Genomic DNA, 24,240 nt, shown 5'->3' on the forward strand with positions numbered 1-24,240 from the left:
AATTTAAATAGGCCATATAGTATATATCAAGATGCTTTTTGGAAAAATTTACCTTTACTGCTTTATAGGAATTAATAATTACTTTAATCCTATATTTTATTACTTATTTTGTATTTTTTTCATCTTTACCTTGAGAAATGTAAACAATACTAAAAAGTACAGAGAATGATACAGCAAAAATTTAAGTACATTGCAGAATTGAAAAGCATTGATAATTTATCATTTTGGCTTTTTTATATAAAAAATATATTAAACGTAAAATTCAAGACCTCTTTGCCGCATTCTCCCTTCCCAATCAGTATTAACTAGCATATAGTCTTACTTTGCGTACTTTTATATAATATAGATACATCATATACATCCATGGCCTATGTTTTGTGTGCTTTTTTTTAAACATACGCAAATGGTATAATCTGTGTCATTATGCATCTTGATGTCTCTACTCAGTGTTTGAGATCTGTTCATATTGATATGTGTAGATCTAGTTTATTTTTTAACTGCTGTTATATATTTATGTCGTAGAGTATTAAACTTTTTGTCCATTCCCCTATTGAAGAACATTTCAGTTCCACTTTTAAATATTTGAAGTAATGCAGTAGTGAACATTTGGAGACATATCTCCTGATTTACATGTGTGAGGTTCTAGAAGAGGTATCATTAGAAGTGGGATACTTGGGGCATAATGAATGCATGTTTTCAGTTTTTCTAGATCTTGCCAAATTGCTTTCTGAGGTACCTCCACAATTGTACCCTCTCAAGCAGTGCGTGAAAAAGTTCCAGTTCCTCTCTCTTCTCTCTCTTTTTTTCTTTTTTCGGCCAGCATTTAATATTAGGCAGGCTCTTTAAATTTTACCACTCTAATGTTTTCTCATTTTACTTTGCATTTTCTCGATGACTGGTAGGGTTAAGTTTCTTTTCATATCCTTATGATCCATTTGCATTTCCTCTTTTATTCATATCCTTTGCCCATTTTTCTAACAAGTAATTTTGGTTTATTCTTTTTGGTTCTATCATTAGTTTTATTGAGCTGAAATAACTCTGGGATATACATCTAAAATAGTATAGGCCTTGATACATCACAACACAAAGTATACCATATTAATTTGTTTTTAGAATATAAACCTTTACTATTATGACAAAGTATGTAGGTGAGAAAACACTCTATATGTGATGTATAATAATGGATCCCAAATTCTCCAAATCTACCCAAACAGATAATACTAATATTTCTTTCTCTTTCTATTTCCACATTTCCTTTAGTGACTGCATTTATTTTCTTCTGCAAATGTTTATGATGTCTTCTCTAAATTCACTCAATAAATAGTTATGCCTTTGCTTTATTGTAGAGATACAAAGATACAGAAGCCTAGAATTTCCAGTCTAGTAGGAGGGACCATTGTGTGTAATTAGCCACATGACAAAGCACCTTAGTTGCAGCATAAGATATATGCCCATATTTTATTATTTTTAATTTTTGAAGAGCGCTGTGTTGATCAGATTACACTGTCCTGGCTCTATCCAGGGAGGCCTTACTTTGGTGTCTGATTCTCATATCCTTAGGTGAAAATACTTCTTTGTAATTATATTAGAGGAAAGAGAACAACAGCCATTGAGCACCTATCATATAATAAACATTTGTGCTAGTTGGTGTTTTGTACCCATTATCTGCTTATTGTTCCAGGGTTTCCTTTTTGGCTTGTTTTTGTGGTTTAGTTTGCTTTAGTTTTTAATATTATCATACATCTGATTTTAACATTAAGATGATATTGTCTCCTAAAGATAGGGTTATTTTATTGGTTTTCCACTGGGGTGTCGAGCATTAGTTTGAGAAGGTTTAGGCACCCCCCTTACCTCCACTCCACCACCCCGAATAGGCACAGTCTATATAAAAACTGCTTGCTATACAAAGATAAATACAAAACCCTTAGCCCCCAGCCCCGTTTCCACTACCACTGTTTCATCTCTCCTTCGTATCAATAGAAACTTTGGAGTGGCTGCTGTTTCTGTTCTTGGTTGATCATAGACATGTTGTAAGAAGTCATGTAGATATTAATTCAAAGATTCTAGAAAACAATCTGAAAAAACACTGCCACTGATGTGTTCTCTGTAGTTCATTATTTGGGGCGGGGGGCGGGGGACAGTTTGCCTTTCCTTCATCTCATCCCTTTACTCTCCATGATGAAATAAAGGAAGACTGGTGTTAAGCTCACATTCTCATTACCATTTGGAAGGTTAAGGACGCAGAGGGGAAGGACTGATGTGTGTGATGAAATGTTTCCTCAGCCCTTCAGAGACCTACTACTGTATACACTGTAAGCCACTGATGTATAGAGAAGGAAATTGGAAATGTGATTATCCATCTAAAAGTGAGAGTCGTCCATTAGTGCGTTTTCAGCAGTTAATCAGCTTGCCGAACACGGCATGTCTGCCAGGGGCGGGGAAAAACAGCTGACAAGTTTGCCAGACTTTGTAGTGACTAAATTGTTATTATAGCTGTCCTCCCTGAGGCTTCACTATCTATTTAATAACAAATCACTCTAATCTGTTTTTTTGCATAGATTTTTCTGCTTTGCTATTGTGTTACTCCCCAATTAAATAGGGAGAAAACCACTCTAAAACTGAAGAGGAAGAAAGCCTATAGGCTACGGATTTTCATAGCTAAAACATCTTATATTAAACAATTATACATTTTAACCACTGTCAGTTTAGATACAACATTTAGTTTGCATTATTGGACTGCTTATAAGCCAAAGAGGAACGTCTTTAGGGTATAAGTGTGTGTTTATTTCTTCTAGCCTTTTTTTTTTAATTGGAAAAGAACAAATAACAGCCAATTATTCTAGAGTCCTAAGATCTGTTGTTTCTGCTTCAGAACATGTCAATTAATGGTTGATCTACCCCCACCTTTAGTTACATTATCAGTAATGAGGCTATTTGAGCCACAAAGAAAATTCAAGCAAAATTATCAACCATCACCTAAGAACTAGTGCTTAGGAAATACGAAATACAGGTTTATATCTATTTCCAGAGCAGCACTAGCAAAATACTTTTCAGTAAAGAATTATTTGTAAATAGTAAGTGAAGCAGTATAGTATTCCTTATAAACATAAATGCAAAGGTAGAAACTACTATTGACTAGAGTAGTATTGATACATTAAGAATAAATTTACAAGTTAAAATCTTGGATGAGGTTTTTTTTTTTTTTGTCTTTTTTTGCAACCACTAACAAAATAGTGTATCTTCATCACGGATCCTCAGTGGCTGCTAAAATCATCAGCCAAAAAATTGATGAGAAACTTCACAATAAATGGGTCAGGCTGACGGCACCTGAGCTCACTGAGCTGTCTTCTGTTCCACAAAACAGAAGACAGGCATAAATTTTGACCTTCTGAAGTGATGCAATGGGAAGTGCATGCCATCGCCTATGATGTATTCTTTCCCCCAAATAGATATAAGCACCAATTCATAAGAAATCTGAGACAGAGTAACAGGCTAAATGACATGGTGCTGATGCATTAGCTAGACCCAGTCTGTAGGAAATGTTGCAGGGCAATTGAAATCATTTCAAACAGGAAAAAAAAAAAAGTAAGAGAGAGGGTGAAACTTTGCATGAAAAGAAATTTTTAGAGACATAGCAACCAAATACAATGTGTGGACCTTGTTTTGGTTCTTGATTCAAACAACTGTTTTTAAGAATTCAAACAGGGACTTTGAATACTGACTAGATGTTTGTTGATCTGAAGAATTTCACTGGTAATATTTTTAGGTGTGATAATGTTATTGTGGTTATGGTCTTTTAAAAGGCTCTATATTTAGAGATACATCTAAAGTAATAAGATGTCTGAGACTTGGTTCAAAATAATCTAGTGATGCACAGACAATAGTGGGTAAAGGTACAGATGAAATAATTGTTGACCACATGTTCCCTTTTACTTGTTGAAGCTGGATGATGACTCCATAGGGGGTTCGTTACAGTGTTTTGTATACACCTGAGTGTGTGTGTTTTAAATGTTGCGTAACAAAAAGTTTAAATGTTAAGTGATCCAGCTGTTAATTTTCTGAATGAAATTATGGTTAAAACTTATTCTTTTCATTTTTGTAAAGTTAGGAAGGTCATGTTTCTTAAAATCTGAGTGATGGATGTTTTCTTCAGCAGTTTAAATGAAGAGTATTTATTTAAATTAGATTATGACTCCACGCAGTGTGCTCCATGTACTTGGTAATGCCTTTTCCATCAGTGATGTCGGCTCACTGTGGCGATGAGTGAGAGAGGGAGCAGAAAGGGGAAAGAAAGATAAAGCTGACCAACGACTCCTTCTGTCACGTTGTGAACCATTGTTCCCCTTTCCATTCATATTTCGTAAAAGAAGAATGCTGGGTGTTAGAGCTAGGAACGTAACAGCCTTGTCCGGCCACTTGTCCATTTGCTGTGGAGGGTGCCTGACCCGTGTTGATGGCGCACCCGTTACACATCAGGAATTCTGTTGGAAGAGACTTGACTTTCCATTGTCATTGCTGTCATTCCTTCTCATTCATTCTAACAGGCCTTTTCCTGTTTGCTCCGCCTCTTCAGTCGTTTGGAAACCCTGCACACGTATGTGTGGGGATAGTAGAGCAGATAAGGAAACAGGGTCGGTACGGGGATGTGGGACAAATTAGGGATCCATGAGAGCTTTCAGGGGAGGATTTAAAGCATTTTAGAACCGCTTTGCTAGGTTCGTATGTCTTACTACCTAGAAGCCTAGCATATGCTCTGCCAAATGTTGGCTGTGTCCTTATGTGTCCATTCTTCTTCCTGGACAGTTATCGATGATGTGGGGTCCGTACTCTGCCCCACATGTGAATTCGTTCCTCCTTCAGCACTAAAACAGCTATTTATGGTGCTTGCACGTGAATCGAGAACTGAAAATGCTGTGACAGTGAGAAGCATTATTTTTTCCAAAAAGCCAAGCAGAGATTTAAGAAATCTATCATGTTCTTCCTTTTTACACTCGTAATGAAAATAAAAGTTTCCTCAGAAATTAAAGAAACTTTATTCTCTATAAAAAATTTTCAATAAAATCTTCTGGGTAATCAGTAGACAGAAGGTGAATATCATTCTTTAGGCACACAGCAAATTTGATAATGTCTTTATACATGAGCATCAAAGACTTGTATGTGACTATATCATTTGCTTTTAAATGCCTAAACAGGACAAATACTCAGGGTGGTACATGTTTAACAAAACATTTAGGTTTATGATACCTTAAAGTTGCTTTGAAGTGAATTTTTATATAGTCTTTTCAAAGCATTTTATATATATTTTAAATAATATTCAAAATGAAATTGTATGCATCATAAACAGAACTGTTTTTAATGAGGAATTTTAAGGGTTTGGGAAGCCAGCCAATATATCTCTTACTACCCATCTCTACAGCTTAGTCTCATGTTAACTCTGCTCCATCTCCTGTAGAGCAGATAGAAAAACAGGACCCTTGCCCTGCTCCTTACCAGAGTCAGATTTATTTAAAAATGTAAGATCTGAATTGTTTTACATATTTCAAAAAGGAGTATATTTGTGTGTGCTCTTTCTTTTTTAAAAATTTTAGTAAGTGTTTTCTCTTTCTGTGTCTTTGCCTTTGGAGGAATTTGAAAGAACAGAAATGGGGGAGACAGTAGCATTTTGTAGACCTCAATACAAATAATTCACAGTAGCCCATCTATTCTGAGGCTTGACCCTTTGCCTAAATAGCATCTTTAGTGATGGCAGAATACTTAGGAAAGAGAGTTTAATGTTGTATTTAGTCATTTTACTATTTTCATCTCAGTTGCTTTCACTGTTTCAAATGTCAACTGAAATTTTAGAAAATGCTTCTATTCTGATTTCTACTTTTACTGGTTGGAACACCTGTTGTGGGATGGGCTTAAACAGAAGTCATGCTTCCTGTATAATTTATGGAGATACCAGAGGGAACTGTTTGTCTCATTTTTGTCTAGTACTACATTCTTTTTGATCTTCCCCTTCCCATGTGGTCCTCTGGATCTTTTATTCATAGAGTCAAAGCACCAACACAAAATGCTTTTGTCAAAGAATATTTAACATCTTCTAAAATGTATGTTCACCTCTGGTCCCTGTGAAAGTCACTTGAATTGTTTAAAGGGCTAATCAGATATTTCCTGTTCCTTTAATATTTTTGCTGTACATCGAGTACATAACTTTCTCTTTCAGAGGCTGGCTGTAATATTATTTATTTTTATCTTATCTTTTCCTGGAATCCATTTTAGACAGATGTCTATAAGGGTCCAAAAATATGGTAAAGTGGCATGAGGGAGGAGTGGAATGAAGAATTGAGTAAACAAGAGTGAGAACAAAATAGAGCCAGTAATGAGACCAAAAATGTTCACCACAGTATTCAGTTACACATTTTACTCTAAACTTGCTAGCAGCCAGTGGAAACCAAGACTGCACCTTTATATCAGGCTTTGCTGTTCCTCATGATTTGTTAAAGACTGAAATTGTAAAAGCACATTCTGAGAGCGTAGCCAGTTTTTTCAGATGAAGTGTCACTGAGTTGGGAGTACGTGGGTCAAACTGTAAGCCTTTGACCTTTCCCGAGTTCCATGAAGCATCAGGCCTGCCTTCCTGCAGCTGTCTTGCTTGCTGCTTCTGTTGGTCACCCAGGTGATTGTGACCAGTGAGTGCAGGTGAATGGGCACAAACCCATCACCATGCATGGAAGGGAACTCAGGGCTCAAGTCCTGTTGCTGATGGGTCAGGAGCAGCTGTATCCTACTTGAAGGACATCATTTTTAATTCAAGTGCCTTTTCTTTTCTTTAACCTCAGTGTCACCCTCAGACATATAAATAATAATGAAAAGAGAGCCTCTGACCTGTCTCATTTTCTGTGCCTTGATAAATTCAAATTATAAGCATATGCCATTTTCAGGGGCAATTTAAAACCATAACACACAAAAATAATAATAAACTACAATTGTGAGCCTGTTGTCATGGTTTCACTTTTTCTGACTGCTGGTATCAAGGGATCCTTTGGTAGAAAGAAGGAAATCTGTCTCCATCCAATAGAAAATTTTCTAGGGTCTGATAGCACAATAAAGAAAAGACAGAAAGGAGCCTCGGCCCTGAGAAATCATGAATTTGGACAAAGAGTTTTTGGTTTTGTTTTTGTTGAGATTGATTATAAATAGACAATGAGTAAATTTGGAAGAGGCTCCCCAAAATGTAGTAAAATACTACAAAGGATTGCTTTCTAAATATTGCTGCTAGAATATCCTTATTATCTATGGGCTAGTGGTTTGTCACACTAGGATCCTCAGAGCCTCTTATGGACAGTAATGTGATGGGTAAGGATAGCTGTCTGCCTCGCAGCTCCCTTTCACTGCTTCGGCCAGGCAAAGCAGTTCACCTTCATCATCTGTTCTACATATTGGCCTTTCCGTCTTTGACTTACTGAAATAGCCTAGTGGAAGAATAGCTATGCACACCTGCCTTGGGAAGAATAATCGTGATGTATTATTTAATTTTGCCTAATTGCTCTGGTTCTGGCAGTAAGACATAGAGAGTAGGTCTCTGTTTAACATAAAGCATTTATTTCCTAGTTCATTCTTATCTAACTCAAAGTGAGAAATGAGGTCCTCGTTTCACAAACATAAGAGAAACAAAGCTAGTAAACCTATCAGTTACCTATTGGTAGGTGGTGTGAGTTCTTAGAACGTCAGAAGATGGTTCATGGCATGACAGAGCCTTGATTCCATCTTAGGCTTTTAGACCCCGCTTCTCACCATGCTAATTATGAGTCTAAAATGAATTCAAGGACATTCTTGTTGAGGTCAAGGTGAGAAAAAATTTGACCTGTTTACATGATGAATGCTTTAAAACCTGGGACTTCCACAAGCATTGTCTTCAAAAAGTGGCGTTCTCAAGCATAAATTCAAGAGCGCTCAAGAAAGCTAAAGCACAGAATGAGCTTTACCCAGCTAAGAACTCACAAAAAACTAAGGGAATAGTTTACAAATACATTAACAGAAACTGAACAAAGTTTTAAATGTATTAATTAAAAGACGAGTCAAAGCAATACTAGATAGAAATTTTAAAAGACAAAGTATGGTATGATATTATTGCCGTATCATAATTAAAGATTTAATTATAATTAATGAAGATATAGAAATTTAAGTGCTGGATAGAATGGGTTACTCAGTTAAGGGAATTTATTTTAAATTTTACCTGGTGACACTCCAAATTGAGAATCAGTGCTAGTTATTTTGCCAGATTCTGGCTGAGAAAATAGGCTGAGAAAATAGGAGTGACCTGAGAACTATGGAGCCCAGCTTTCATAGCTGAGAAGATTCTTTCATAGCTAAGCACTTCATTAAAAAGCAATTTGTAATGCCTAGAGGATAGCAAGGTATTAAGTAATTTCAATATGAATTAATTGCCCAAAATAAAAGCCCAAACAAACCAACTTTTTCTTTTTTAACTGAGAAATGGACCATGGAATCAAGTAAAGGGTAGACTTATAAATATTAGAGTGATGGATTACAAAGGCAATTATGACAAACCAGTAATGAGTTGCCAGAATTTTTCTCATAATGGATTTAGAATCCAGGACACCTACACATTTGCTAATGGGATAACTTCAGTTAGTAATGAATTGGTAGAGAAGGAGAAAAATGCATTTTAGAATTTATTCCAGCTACTGAGATTTCATCTGTAAACATGTGGTAGCTCTTGAATTCAAGAGTTAACATGTGCAGAAGAAATGTAGACCTTTTTTTCAGCTGAAGTGTAGTTGGTGTACAATATTATGTTAGTTATGAGTGTACGATGTAGTGATTCGCAAGTTTTAGAGGTTATACTCCGTTTATGGTCATTATAAAATATTGGCTGTATTCCCTGTGTTGTACAGTATATCGTCTTAGCTTATTTATTTTATACATGGTAGCTTGTACCTCTTTATCCCCCAGCCACATTTTGGCCCTCCCATAATCCCTTTCCCCACTGATAGCCACTAGTTTGTTGTCTATATCTGTTGTGTCTGTTTCTGTTTTGTTATATTCACCAGTTTGTTGTATTTTTTAGGTTCCACATATAAATGCTATCATACAGTGTTTGCTTTCTCTGTCTGACTCATTTCACTTACCATAATACTCTCCAAGTCCATCCATGTTACTGAAAATGGCAAATTTTCGTTCCCCTTTATGGCTGAGTGGTGTATGTATACACCACATCTTTATCCGTTGATCTGTTGATGGACACTTGGGTTGCTTCCATATCTCGGCAATAGTAAAGAACGCTGCTACGAACATTGGGGGATGCATGTTTCTTTTCGAATTAGTGTTTTTTGGGTTTTTTGGGATATATACCCAGGAGTAAATTGCTGGCTCATATGGTAGTTCTGTTTTTAGTTTTTTTGAGAAACCTTCACACTGTTTTCCATAGTGACTGCACCAATTTACATTCGCACCAACAGGGTACAGCATTCCTTTTTCTCCACATCCTCGCCAACATTTGTTATTTGTGTTCTTTTGGATAATAGCCATTCTGACAGGTGTGAGGTGATATCTTATTGAGGTTTTAATTTGCATTTCTCTGATGATTAATGATGTTGTGCATCTTTTCACGTGCCTGTCGGCAATCTGAATGTCCAGAAATACAGACCATTTGTGTGGAACTCAACACTTACGGTCACACCTCAAAGTAGTAAAACTAACAGGAAAGTCAAGAGTAAAAAGCCAGGCCAGCAATGTGCACACATTTTTGAAAATATTTATAGTAAGATTAGTAAACATATGATCAATGAGAATTCATCTGTAATTAAAGGAAGATCACCTAAGAATCATTTAAAAACTATATTGTGAAAGAATATCTTGTAATAGTGAAATACATAGATGATGTCATGCTACTAAATTGGGGTGGTTTAAACAGTCATTTGGAGAGGCTGTCATAATACAGAGGGGAACGTGATATGTCAGGTTTATATTGATGGTCTCCCAAATTGGCTAATATCTAGCACTTTATGATTTTTGAGCTGTGGGAACTGAAGCAAATTCTCAAATATAACAATACATTTCACATTTGCTGCATACCTCTTCCCTTGGAGGCTTCATGTTCAAATTCCTACCTGGGTAATCCTAATAGTAATTTACCTTATTTTCATAGATAAGTGGGAGGAGAGCTAGGTCTTGTTTTAAAAGACAAATGTTTCACACTTTGTGTTGTTATGAATAAGTGACTGTTTCTCCAATCACAACACTGCTGGACTCATCAGAGTTCTCTCTTACAGGTTTTTGCCTATAAGATCAGCCTTTCAAAAGTCTCTTGACACCTTGCCTTTGAGGGGCACATGATCCAATGGAGGAGTCACACACACGCTGTAAAATCACAAGACAGTTGTGAGCATACAGAAGGCAAAGACTATGCCTGTTTTCACCATTATATCCCAGCTAATAATGTCTGGCACTCAGTAGATGACCAACAAATATTTGTTGAATGGATTCCTGTAATATTTACAATAGACATCTTTTCTGTAAGATGTAGAAAGAGCCAAAAACTCCTTCAGAGAATGATTGAAACAATTTCTAAAATAACATAGGATTAGCCTTAATAAAGAACAACCCAAAAAGTTAAGGTCAGCTATCATTAAACTCGCTTTGTAAGTTTACAAAGTGAAGGTAAACTTAGAGTGTCCCATTTCATGGGTGTATGACACATATTGCTACATTGTACCACATATACCATTCTGGAATGTGTGTAATTCTGAGTTTCCAGACTGTGTTCCTACACATTCTACCTCCAAAATAGCATTGGAAGTGTGAAGCAGCCTGGTATGTGAGGAAACTGCAAGTAATTAGAAGTGCCTAGAATGTAGGTTTGTGTGGGAAAGGGCAAACGAGAAGGAACCAGGTGGTGGAGGGCCTTCTGTGCGGTACGAAGATGTTTGACTCTCTGCCATACTGACTAAGAGGTTTGAGATTCATCCTGTAAGGATCTGTTGTGTGTTAGCATCGGGAGAATTTCAGATTTGAGTGTTTGAAAAATCCCTGTAGCAGCAGCCTGGAAGAGAGCCTGAAAGGATGGGAAATGAAAGCCAAACAGACAGGTTAGGAGAGAGACTGAAAGAATGATCCAGCCAAAAGACGATGAGGATGAAGGCCTGGACCATGTCCTTGGTAGTAGGGATGGTTTCAGAAGGTGTATGTTTCGAGTGACTGCCATATGCCAGATACTGTCGTAGGTTCTGGAGGTATATCTGTGAGCAAGGCCGACCTGCCCGCCCTCATGGAGCTCACACGCTGGGGGTGTGAATCAAATGACTCTATATTCTTCAGTGTGAGTGACTAGGTGGTAGTGATTAAACGGGAATTTGTTTGGTGGAAACAGGTTTCAGTGTGTTGAGTACAAAATGTACCGTATCCAGTGTGCACTTGGAAATAAACACAGGTCAACCGTTAAGGAGTGCGGTTTTAAGCTCTTTTCAGAGGGCCCGTTTATGTTTCTTTTCAGTCATAAAACATGAGTCAGAACTTTCAGCTACAAACAGCAGAATCCTCTCTGGCTTGTGGAAGCAGGAAAGGAACGTATCAGAAGCTGTTAGGTGTCAACTTTAAGAATCTCCAGGAAGCCCAGAGAGCCAGACGTTGAGTCGGGGGATCCAGGAACAGTGCCCACCGCCATTGCTGGTCCCCCGGCTCCTGCTCCTCACGGTGGGGGCGCCGCCTCTAGAGCCCCATCACTGGCCGGCTCTCTGACGGCAGAGGGATGTGAGCAGGGTAGTTTTCTCACTCATAACATGGGGAAGTACCAAAATAAGGGGGGGGTTCAAAGCCAGCCATAAATATTCAACAAAGGTATTTTTGCCTCCGTTTACGTCTGTGAATAAAAATGTGTATAATTTCTTAAGTGTATAGAATTTTATAGTGATTTATTGTATTTTCTCATGTAATACCGTGATGAAGACATGGTGTCTTCCTTAAAACAAACCTTTTTTTTTCATCTTAAAATGAATTGCCTTGATTTATTCATTTGCTGATGAACTTGCTTTTAACTGTTGTTCAGTCTAACCAAACAGTCCCAAACTTATGAATCGATTTCGTTCTAGAAGGCTGTTGATAATTATGTTATTGGAAATTGTGAATGCGTCTTCCCACTGAAACAGTTATCACAGATGATCCCATTTTTGTATTTTAAAATGTTTCACATTCCACTGGAAGCTCCTAGAACATAAACTGCTTGGCATCTTCAGATGAGAAGTGAAAGGGAATGGGAAGGAGTCATTCATGGCCACAGTGCCTGTGGACACATTGTAGACATTCAGTAAAAGTTGGGGAAGTGTTTCTAGGAATAGGTGGCTGGAGGAAGAGACGGAAGAAGAAACACACCCATGTCTAATGTGGAGCTGCCTCTCATTTTATTGTTCCAATAAAAGTGACTTAAAACATACAGTGACATAAAACAGCATTTCAAAACTGCACATATTTACTACCTGATCCCTGAATCCCAGAGTGGTGAACAGTTTGAGAATCATATACATTAAGTGGTTCAGAAAGAAATAGACTGCTCTGAATAACATGTAATGACCAGCTATTACACAGAATTGTGGAATTAGTGTGAAGATAATTGAGCTGAATATACAGCCTTCAAGATATACCATGGAACTTTTTGATTATTTTTAATCGTCAATCTTAACTTATTTTCTTAGTGATTTTTATCATTTGCCTAGAATAGAGTAGGGAAAAATAGTTTTAACTGAGACTTCCCCGTGCCTTCACCTAGGGATGCCTTATTGTATTTTGATGACCAAAGGCCTTTTCAGCAGCAGAAATGCTGTTTGCCTGATTGTTATACAATGAGGCTACTGGAATTTCCTACCTAGAGTGGGGGAGACTAATTTGACCTATTTGAACAAAGTAGTAAGTATTAATTTACATATACCTGATCTTTCAGAACAATGAAGAACCTGGTATTACTTGTTTACAGTTTGTACTACAACAACAGTAAATGTTAAGTATCTTCTATATACCAGGCAGTACGCTGGGCAGTTGACCTGAAGAGGTGAACAAAGCAACCGCAATCCTTGCCGAATTTGAGCCGTTAAGAAGAATTCTATGATCTGTAATTTCAAGAATAAAAAATCTTGTAAAGATATTTCACTGAAGTTTATGTAAATTTCAACCAGAAGATAATAGATTTTAACACTCCCCAGAAACGGGAGGTGTATTAAACAATTGATTTACCATGTATTTCAATATTGACAAAAAAATATGAGCATGTTGATAGGAACACAGTTGGGTAATCGCAACCTCGGTGATTAGAAAACTAATTTAGATAGTAGAATTAAACGATAAAAACATATTCAAGAGAAATTGAAATTCAGCCTAGGGAACCACTTTTGAAGTCACAAGGATGTGATAACCTATCTTCAGGAGCAAGACAAATGTGCCCTTCTTGATATCTGACAAATTTTCATCTTTTTTTTCTGCCCCGTCAGTCCCTTTTGAAATCAGTTAGGAGTGCGTCAGGTACAGGAACATGACCAGAGTGCTGAAGATTAGCATTAACTGATTGACTCCATTCATTGAGAGCATGCCCCCCTGCTTGTAGCTAGTTCAGGGTCCTGGAATGTGAGCTACTCTGTCCGTGGAGATGAAAAGGCAAATCACAGACAAAATTGAAGTTCAGGGAGTTCTTACTGAATCTAGAGTTTTTAACCAGCAGGAGTTTCATTAGCCACTTAATGACTTGGGGGAAAAATCAAGGGACCAACAAGGACTTAAAATCTAACAACTACAGCACTGAAAGGATGTCCCTTTCTTAAACTTACAGAGTTTCCTTAAGCCCAAAGTCACATACCTTTTCCACAGACTTAATAAACATTCCCAAAATACTACACTATGTGTTTGTTTCTGATTTAAAAAAAAAAAAAAAAGCATGTGTTTAAAAAGAAATCATTTTAGTTGTACCCCACACAAATAACTTCTAGCACTGTGGTTTTTATTTTTCTAGACTTTTTCCTAGGCATATTGTGTGTGTGTGTGTGTGTGTGTGTGTGCTTAATGCAAAAATGGAATCACAAGCTATCTACTATATAGCATAGTGCTGAGAAGCCCTGACTTTAAAATCAAACCATCCTGGGTTTGAAGCCCAGCTCCTCCAGTTACTAGCATAAGACTTTGGCCAGTTTATCTGTAAAATAAACATAATAATGTACCTATTCATTAGGTTGTTGTGAATAATATAAAGGAGATAACATATGTGAGATACTTACTCTAGCCTAATAATCCAGCCTCTTGTTCCTTTGTTCTACCGCACTGTCCCCTGAGCACCATGCTTTCCTATATTGATTATTTTAAGGGGGGTAGGTGGACCAGGGAGGTGCAGATGTGTTTTTATGCACAATTTTTTTAAACTGGTACTTTGTAAACCAAGAAAAATATATAGTTAAAATTTTCTCCTAGCTTGTAAAAAACCTTATGTTTTGATATAAAGGTTTAGGATATTTAAATTTTATAAGGCAACATTCAGTTCAAACTGACCCCATTAATGTGTCTATTATAGCACTGGGGCTTCTTTTGAAAGTAAGTAAATTGAATGAACTTCTCAACAGCCATTTTGGTTCTTTTTAATGTATATGTTGGGCAGTGTAATATATATGTTGTTTTAATTTGTATGTAGTTTTCATATTAATTATTCCACATAAAGCAGTATAGTAATTCATATAAGTACTATGAAGTTCACAGTTAGTTGTGCTATTGATTTGTCTTATCCAAGGAGAATCATACTTTTTATGTCATTTTATAAGTCGTTTTATAACTTCATAAGTCGTTTTATAACTTGCCTTAATTCCCAAGAAATACAGTTTTGTCCCAAATTGTTGTGGAGGGTTAAATACTGTCTAAAAATTAACTTAGAACCATCATTTTAAATTTCATTTGAGGTTTTTATACTTTTATGTAATTAAATGTGAAAATTAAATGTTTGTATGCAAAACAGATAGGCAGTTAAATTTTGTAACAGAGGAAATAAATGTTTCATTTTTTTCCTTCTTTTTCTCCAGCTCAACTGAGAAGTCATTTCCTTGGAGATCAACAGGTATGAGTTTTTAATCATATTAAAAAATCTTCCTTCTGTTTTGCACAGACAAAGCCTGCTCTCTTAATTTACTACCTTATGGTGAAATCAGCCAGCAAGGCCTTTAATAGTGACGATACTGAGCTACTTTGCTTTGAAGAAGTACATATTAATGTACTTAATTTTTTTTAACATACTTGATTAAAGTAGATTTATATATGTCAGGGTCTTTCCTTTCACAGTGTTTCTCATACTCAAAGGAAGAGTCGCCTGAAATGTGCATTTTCTTTAGGTATCCAGATGTAGACTACCTGACAGCTTCTAAAATAGTCTGGAAGATTCTAGTGTAGTCTCTTTATCTCTCATTTTTACCCTAAATTCACCTCATATAAAGGATGAATTACATTGAGGAGAGTGTCTGCCACTTTCACAGATGTTTGATGTCTTCATCCTCAATCTTCACTCATTAATGTTTCCTGAGCATTCACATCATGAAGCAAGTGCTATACACACTGCTGGGCAGACAGTGGTGGGCTCCGCACACACGCCCCTCAGCTCCCAGGAAGCTTATGACGTAGAGGACAACGCCAGCAACTTGTGAATGCTAGAATAGGCCTTGATATTTAAAGACTTCGGTGGTGTTTAAACAAGCTTTGAATTGAGTAAAATTCAGATCACCAAATGCCTGGTATCTGCATTTACCTGAACCTGGCACCAGAATTCTGGTGTTATTTATAGTGTATACAAGGTGCTTTGCTATTTTATAAAGAAGCAAGAAATGTAGTGTTTTACTGAAACCATAGATTAGGAAGAGACGTGAAAAGCTACTAAGCAAGAAAACTTAGAAACAGCAGTTTAATACTGGCATGAAATAATATGTGGTTAACTCCCAAGTGAGTATTAAGTGGGAAACACTGTCATTAAATGGACAGACCACTTTCGAGAGGGCTTTGCAGAGAAGATGAGCCTGGAGCCCTGGGGCTTGACCAGCAGCCTAGCCGAGAGAGGGTATTGTCATTGGGCAGCAGAAGAGACGACAGAAATGTCTCCTGGGAACATTTAAAACTGGTTTGGGAGATGATAAGATGCGCAAAGGTTAGACAATCACACTGGGCCAAATTATAGAGATCTGTAAACACCAGGGACTTTGAACTTCCTGCAGGTCATGGAGAGCCACTGGAAATCCTTTGAGCAAAAAGTCACCTGATTTAAACATTCCTCAGGAGAAAGAGCAGTGCTATGAACTGTTAAAAAGGGATTTGAAAAATTCAGTTTAAAGAAAAATACACAGTGTATTTGCTGCTTGGCTATGGCAAAAATGTACCATTTAATATAAAATTGTCCTGTAAGTTCATGTTTAATACTGCATCCTTATTAATTTATTCCAAAAATATTTCTTGAGAGCCTAGTTGGCTAGCCCGTAGTTGTCAATGTGTAAAACAAATATCTTTGCCCTCAGTAAGTGTTTCAGGTCTAGTAGAGGTGTATAACTCTATACACTTAAAATTGGAGGGGGGTTGGGATTCTGGAAAGGAAAACTACTAGTGTATACCATGTTTACCCGTGGCTCTATTTTTCGACGTTCAGGTGGTTTCTGATTTTTCACTATTTTACGTAACATTATGGTAAACATCCTTGTGTATACAATTATATTTGCAGCTTTGATTGTTACCTTAGGCTAGGTTTTTTTAGGAATAAAATTATTCAAAGTATATGGGCATTTGTAAGGCTTCTCTTTATGTGCATAACCAAGCTGCCTTCCCAAAAAGACTGTACTCATTCTCCTCCCCTTTAGGTATATGAGGCCGGTCCTCTCATACGCCCTCATCGGGGTCATTGTTGATATTTCTATCTACAAAACATTTCAATATCCTGTCATTGCCCTTTTCTCTTGGAGGGCTAGTGTTTGATAGGGGAGAGTTCTTTGTAGCCCAAGGAGAATAGCCGTATCAGTCAGGGTCCAGTCACCCAAAGGTGCAGTCATTCCTGGAAGCTGCTGCTGTGTCTAGATCTGCAGGGACGAAGGGCTGGGTGGTTTTGCCACCAAACTGGAGCAGTAGTGGGGGGCGGGGGGGGTTCCAGCATTAGCTGGAACCACAAAGGAGATACAGCCATGCGGGCAGTGCTGCCTGAAGTAGAGCTGGAGAAACATCCTGGCTGAACTGAGCTGGAGGGGGCAGTTGTAGATTTCTTAACTACCGAAAGCCAGGCAGGCACAGTGTGTAATTCCATTGATTTACACATGGAGAGTATGAGCTTCGATTATGAAGACACATGATAGAGAGTGAGTATCTGAGCCCTTGGCACCCTTTCTGCCTCTCCTCCCCTCCAGTGCATTTACTCAGCTTCACACATTTGACCACCATCTTCATGATTTACTAATGCATAAAATATAGATAGATAAAATATTATAAACAAACTAGTATATTTCATTTAATATATAAATATTATATATTTGTATTTTTTATATATGCCAAACAGCTCCCCAAATACTTTAGTGTTAGGGAAATATAACTCCCGTCATTCATCTGTCCTCACCACAACTACATTCATAATTCATACCTGATAACTATACTTCATCCCTTACTTTGGTCAGAGTACACTCCTGCCCAAACACATATTCCAACCTGGGAGATACTACATTTGCTTCCCCTTTTGCAGGGAGGGGGAAGTATATTAACCTTCAAACAAAGCAAACACAACTGATATTTACTCCACTCTCTGTTATTTTAACTACATTAATGTTACTTGTGTGTTTTCTTTAAATTTGCCTACTTTTCAGCCATACTTAAGGCATTTAAGTTGTAACCATGGCAATAAGCTATAATCTAAGGGTAGAAATTTGAAATTTGATTGTGTGAATAAAAGAAAAATGTGATTTGTTTCTTATTCCTTTTTCTAAGCAGTTATAAATGCTCTTTAGAAGTTTGATTGTAAGTAAATGGGATGAAATGACAGTTTTCCTGCTACTTTTCCTGTAAAGTTTAACTGTTATCTTCTCTTTGCCAGTTTGCATGCAGAGATACTGAATGTAATATGAAAATAATCTTGTTTCTAGAACTTGGCAGTCCCACCCCAAAATGAGGTAGGGGTGGCTTAAAATAAAAAATATCTCAAAGGTCTTTGGTCTATTTTGTCTTTGGCTAGGTCTTGACAAAAGAAACATCTTTATTCAATTATCTTGGTTTCCTAAATAAGAAAGGATTTAGGAATGTTATTGTTCCTCATTTTTCTTTAATATTTTGAACATTTATTTGAAGACAATTTCTCTACGTGTGTGTGTGTGTTTATTACAAATTTGATTTGAAAAGGTTTTCAGCAGTAAGGTGAATTGTTAGCAAGGCAATAGTTTGATCACTACCTGGGAGAGATCCCTGCCTACTCAGGTGTTTTCAGTAATAGTCCGTTGAAATGCCAGAAATTGAGGCCAACTGCTGAATTTGTCTTTAAATAGCTAACTTACTGCAGAATCATTTTCTAAGGAAAAGCTCGAGATGCCCTAAGCAGAAAAGATTTCCATTTATGATTCAGTTCAGTAGAATCAGCTTACTTGTTTTTTTCTGGTTGATTGGTTGGTTGATTTTTAACTTGTACTAAGGCCTAAGGCTGTTGAAAAGCAAAAAGCCAAGGCCTTGGATGCTCAACGAGATAACTTCCCAAGGTGTGGGGAAGAATTATCCGTTCTACAAAACATTTTTATTTTTCTAGGCTGATTGGGAAGGAGTCTTAAGGAGAAGCTCCCCTGGACATAATGAAGTTGTTTTAAGCATGTATGCTTTATTGTTTTCTCACCTTTCTGTTCCTTTCTCTCTTCATTATTCTGTATTTTCTAGCTTACCAGCATTACATATCTTCTCTCTAAAAACATAAACGGACCTCCTCTTGTCTTTTATGAAGAGGAGAGTTTATCATTTTCTGTTTTGGCTTTGTCTTTTCCTTAGCCTTACATTTCTTATGACCTTGGATTTTGTGGGTGTGTTCATGTATATTCTGCTGAAAAGGAGTGAAGAGGGAATGTTGTCTTAGTGTTCTCATTTCCTCTTTTGTTAGTGTGCCATTTTTTCACTATTTATGTCTTCATATCTCTTACCAATATATGTATTTGTACAGTCTCTTATGTTCCACCAAAATTTGAGGTAGCTTTTAAGAACTCATATAATAAAATAGAAAAACTCCAGAATCACAAAAACTATATATTAGAATAATAGGTAAAGAGCTGAAGAAAGTGAGAATACAAATTTATGCACAAGTAATTATACTTCCTCATGATGGAAATTATTATATTTTGGAAGATATCTTTTAAAGAAAAAAACCTTGGACTTATCTCTCTTTTAAGAAAAAGCACACCAATGCAGTCATAAAAATAACCGTACACCGTGTATCTTCCCTACCAGAAAGAAGCAATTGAAGCCATAAATTGAGTCCTTTTGTCAAAGTGATCATGGGTTGTTGCTTAAATCCCCCAGCCACATCCTGAAAAGTGAATTTTACCACAAATCACAATTTCACAATTTTTCTGTTCCGGGGGGGAATTACTAGAGTCTAGGCAGTTGCCAATTTTAGCACTTGTGTGTAAAATGAAGGGGGGGCGTGGCATCAGCCTGAGAATCTATCCCTCCTCTCCTCTTCCCTGCAAATTAGGACTAGGAGCAGCCTGCAGAGCTGGAGTGTGCTGTCTGTCCCCACCAGGCCAGGGAAGCAGGCTCATTTGCACTTGAAGAACTGTTCAATAAATAGATGCAGGAGCAGATGTTAATGTATATTAAGTAGGTGATTGGGAATTACTACTCATGGATAAGAAATTAAGAGGCCAAAAGGTTGGAGTCTCTAGTAACGAACAAGTTAACAAAAGACATAGGAGCATACAAGACATGGAAACAACCTAAATGTCCATTGACAGAGGGATGGATAAAGATGTGGTACATATAAACAATGGACTATTACTTAGTCATAAAAAAAATGAAATAGTGCCATTTAAAGCAACATGGATGGACCTAGAGATTATCATACTAAGCGAAGTAAATCAGAAAGAGACCAACAGTACCATATGATATCACTCATATGTGGAATCTAAAATCAACACAAATGAACATATATACAAAACAGAAACAGACTTGTAGACATAGACAACAGACTGTTGCCAAAGGATTGGGAGTTTCGGGTTAGCAGATGCAAACTAGTACAGTAAAACCTTGGTTTGCGAGCATAATTCATTCCGAAAACATGCTTGTAATCCAAAGCACCTGTATATCAAAGCAAATTTCCCCATAAGAAATAATGGAAACTCAGATAATTCGTTCCACAACCCAAAAATATTCATATAAAAATGATTACAATACAGTAATATAATACAAAATAATAAAGAAAATACAAAATATAAAGAAAAATTAACCTGCACTTACCTTTTAAAACCTTCGTGGCTGGTGTGAGGGAGACAAGAGAGAGGAGGGTTATTGTGTAGGACGACTTTCACTATCACTAATGGAATCACTGCTATCTATTGGCTCAATGGAATCTTTTTCTGTTCGTGCAACTTTAACAAGGAACCTACCCAATGACACTTACTTTTGCCTCCTTTTGAGGATTTCGCGGAAATGTGACATTGCATTGTCGTTAAACAGATTCATCGCTCGCACTGCTACAGCCTTATTCGGGTGGTGCTTTTCTACAAAATTTTGCAGTTTCCCACATTTTACACATCTCCCTAATCTCATTTGAAGTGAGGGATTCCTTTGCCTTTTTCTTCTCCTCCTGCAGACAGGATCTCCTCCATTACCTCTTGCTGTTGCTCACAATGCAGATCCATCAGTTTGTCGGTGGTCAGCTCCGTTGGCTCAGTTGTGATTATGTGACATTTGGCATCACGTACTAGTCGTATTGCAAGACATTGCTCGTTTATCAAGTTAAAATCTATTAGAGATGTTTGCTCGTCTTGTGGAACACTCGCAGAACAAGTTACAGTCCAAGGTTTTACTGTATATATAGGATGGATAAACAAGGTCCTACTGTGTAGCACAGGGAACTATATTCAATTTCCTGTGATAAACTAGAATGGAAAAGAATATGAAAAAGAATATATATACATATATATATGTATGTATATCTGAGTCATTTTGCTGTACAGCAGATATTAACATTGAAAGTCAACTATACTTCAATAAAATTTTTTTTTTAAATTTGCTGAAGTATGAAGTGGGGGAGAAAAAACACAGGAACATAAAAGTAGGGGAAATTTTTGGTTGACCCGGAAGACATTGAGGAATTAATAGACTTGGATGGGTCTTTCACAATAAGAAAAGAAAATATTAATGATTCCATGCAATTCAGGTATTTGATGTTTGACAATAAATATGAGAGTGAAGGGAAAAGATGGTGATAGAAATTTTAAGCTGATCAGATTATTTAACTTAGCAGTGCCACATTTATTTATTATGAAATGTGTATTGAAGTGCCATAATTTTAACATTATCCATTTAAATCATTATTGTGTGGTATATACTGACAGTGGTAGTTGATATATACTAATAAATTTAAGGCTTTATGAAAGTTAGGTTTTGCGTTTTCTTTATATATTTAAATTTTGTTTCTAAAATGGACACAAGTTTCTCTCTCACTGGGATTGGTTTAAAAAAACATAAATACTGAAGATAAAAGATAATTTAGAGACTAGCCCTGTGCCAATTTATTTTTCTTTTTTCCTCCATCTGGATGGAGCAAGTAATTTATAATACAAAAAAAGCATCAGCACATCATGAGACAAGACGGAAAGTTAAATGGGAACACTTTATGCCTCAGTAGAAATGTACTGAATTTATAAGGGGGATACAGTAGGAAGTTATGTTATACATATTCATAAATAGAATATTAGATTAGCAATCATGTATAAAGGACTATTACTTTACTGCAGATTTTGAATGTTATGATTTATTATGACTATAAATTGTATAAATGACAAAATTTTATTTCTGCTTCTCTTCCAAATACCAAGAGGAGTATGAATTTCTGTTCATATCAGCCTTAGAGTCCCAAGTTTTTCCTCCCTTGTTTTTTCAGGGCTTTTTTAGTAACATAGTCATTATGGTCTCCTTACCACAATTGCAGTGCTATAGCTTCCTAATCATCACTATAAAGGTTCACTTAACCTTTTCATGTTTTGTTACAAAAGTAATGCATGCTTTTCTTTTCTTTTCTTTTTTTTTTTTTTTAGTGTTTTTTGTTTGTTTGTCTAAGGCATGCTTGTTATTTAAAATAAATTGTCTGGAAGAATTTGGAGTAAAACTTAAAAATTTCCTTCATTCCCACATCTACCCATACTGTGGCCATTGCCCCCCACACACAAAATCTGGTGTGTGTGTTGGTATGTTTGTGTGTGTGTAAATATCCACGCATTTACATTTGTTTTGTTTTGTTTTTCGTACAATGAGTATATATTATACATTGTTCTATAACTTAGTTTTTTTTTTCTTTAACAACATAGTAAAACCATGCATGTGTTTCTATGTCAGTATATAAAGATCTGCCTCCTTTTTAATGACTATCAATTGTTTAGAAAATTTATGTAACCAGTCCCTTATTAGTGAACATTTGTTTTTTCCAATTTTGCACTTTGACAAACAAAGGTAAAAATTTTCACTGCACATCTGAATGTCTCAATTACATTTTTAGGGGAACTGCCTGGGCAAGGGTGTATACATTTTTATTTTGGCCAATAGTGTCAAATTGCCCACCGAAAATGCTTAGCAATTTGTGGGAGGTGGGGAGACTTTTCCTCTACCCTCTTAGGTTCAGTAACTGGGGGCCTGTGAATTTAACTGACAATAGACAGATTAATGATAATTTTTTTAAAACCCTAAGTATTCATGTACATATGGGAGCTCAGCAAAGAAGTAGCTCCCTAAATGGCTAGGGTTGGGGGCTTGTGTACCTCACTTAGGGGAGAGGAAGCCGGCAGAAGAGGCTTCTATGGGAAGAACAAATAGATGTTTAAGGGAACAAACAGGAGATAAGACAGTTTGTGGTGATGTTTATTTACACAGGTGCAAGTGGTCGTTCGGATCTTTTTCTTTTTATTCCATAAAACTGCCCCAGAAGGGATTCATGGCAGCCTCACTCCCAGAACTGCTTTTAGTGAAGTAAGGGAAACTCCAAAAAGGCTTCTTTCTGCATCGATTGAATCTCAAATATCTTTAGTTTAGAATAATCTTCATGCCAACTCTCGGGGTCCAAGTTGGTCCCCACAAGCATATATTCCTACCTATACCAACTGCTATGCCTAGCTGTGCTTCCCATGTTACCAGAGGATAGTAACATATGAAGTGTAAATCCTCATGAGTATTTTAAATTTTAGTAAGTTATTAGGCTTTAAAAAAAGATTGTTTCAAATTTCCCTATATTGTAAGCTTTATCTACAGATTAAAAAGAGTAAAATCATTTAAAGAAATAATCATTAAATATTCATTAAATTAGAATATTGCAAGGAGACTTCAGCATACTACTGACCATTCTATTATTTGATTAATTCTTATGGAAATTGGAGATGAGCCTGATCTTGGAATTTAATAAATTTGTCACGTTACCTATCAGCTTTGGTTTCTCCTCTTTTCATATCTGGCTCAAAATGATGATACATTTTTCTGTCAACAAAAATGCAACAGCCACTTCCAAAACAAGCAGAAAAACCCACTATCGCTATTGGAGGTAATTTGGGTACCAACACCTCACTCCAGAGATTCCCAGACTTTGCTGCATATTAAAGTTGTCTGTGGAGCTGTTAAAATATTATTTCCAGGCCTGCCCACACACAATTGAATCCAAAAGTCTGGGGCCCAAACCAGAAATCAGTAGTCTTTAACAATCCCCAAGTGATTCCACTCTGCAGTTTGAGTACCACTGCCTTACTCATAATTAAATCAATTTAGTTATTAGTCATTGAAGAACTTAAAATTTTATCCTGCTTGTCCTGTACAGATTTTATTTCAGGATCACCAAATAACGCTAGTCATTATTAGCTATCTAAAGATTTCTAAAATATGCTGATAAATGTAGAAAAAAACAATAAAATTAGAAGTCACCAATTTACAGCCCCTAATGAAATCATTGATTCAAGCAAAGATTGTCAATGTATGCAAGAACCTCTATATTCTCTATATTCTGCACATTAGAATCACCTGGGGTTC

At 36.5% G+C, this 24,240-nt stretch overlaps 1 protein-coding gene across 20 annotated transcripts in view; it reads left to right on the top strand.

Annotated features, from left to right (window-relative positions):
* Nucleotides 1–24,240, top strand: part of PKP4 (plakophilin 4) — a 236,260-nt gene that overhangs the window by 137,166 nt on the left and 74,854 nt on the right. For all 20 annotated transcript variants that reach the window (XR_009055218.1, XM_057747065.1, XM_057747073.1 and 17 more), the window contains one exon: nucleotides 15,051–15,085. Coding sequence is in view for 17 of the 20 variants with exons in the window: in XM_057747065.1 (XP_057603048.1) it covers nucleotides 15,051–15,085 (35 nt within the window). In the remaining 3 variants the exon portion in view is untranslated. The remainder of the gene's footprint in view (nucleotides 1–15,050; nucleotides 15,086–24,240) is intronic.

The sequence above is a fragment of the Hippopotamus amphibius genome, chromosome 8, assembly GCF_030028045.1.
Source record: "Hippopotamus amphibius kiboko isolate mHipAmp2 chromosome 8, mHipAmp2.hap2, whole genome shotgun sequence".
Taxonomy (NCBI): Eukaryota; Metazoa; Chordata; class Mammalia; order Artiodactyla; family Hippopotamidae; genus Hippopotamus; species Hippopotamus amphibius.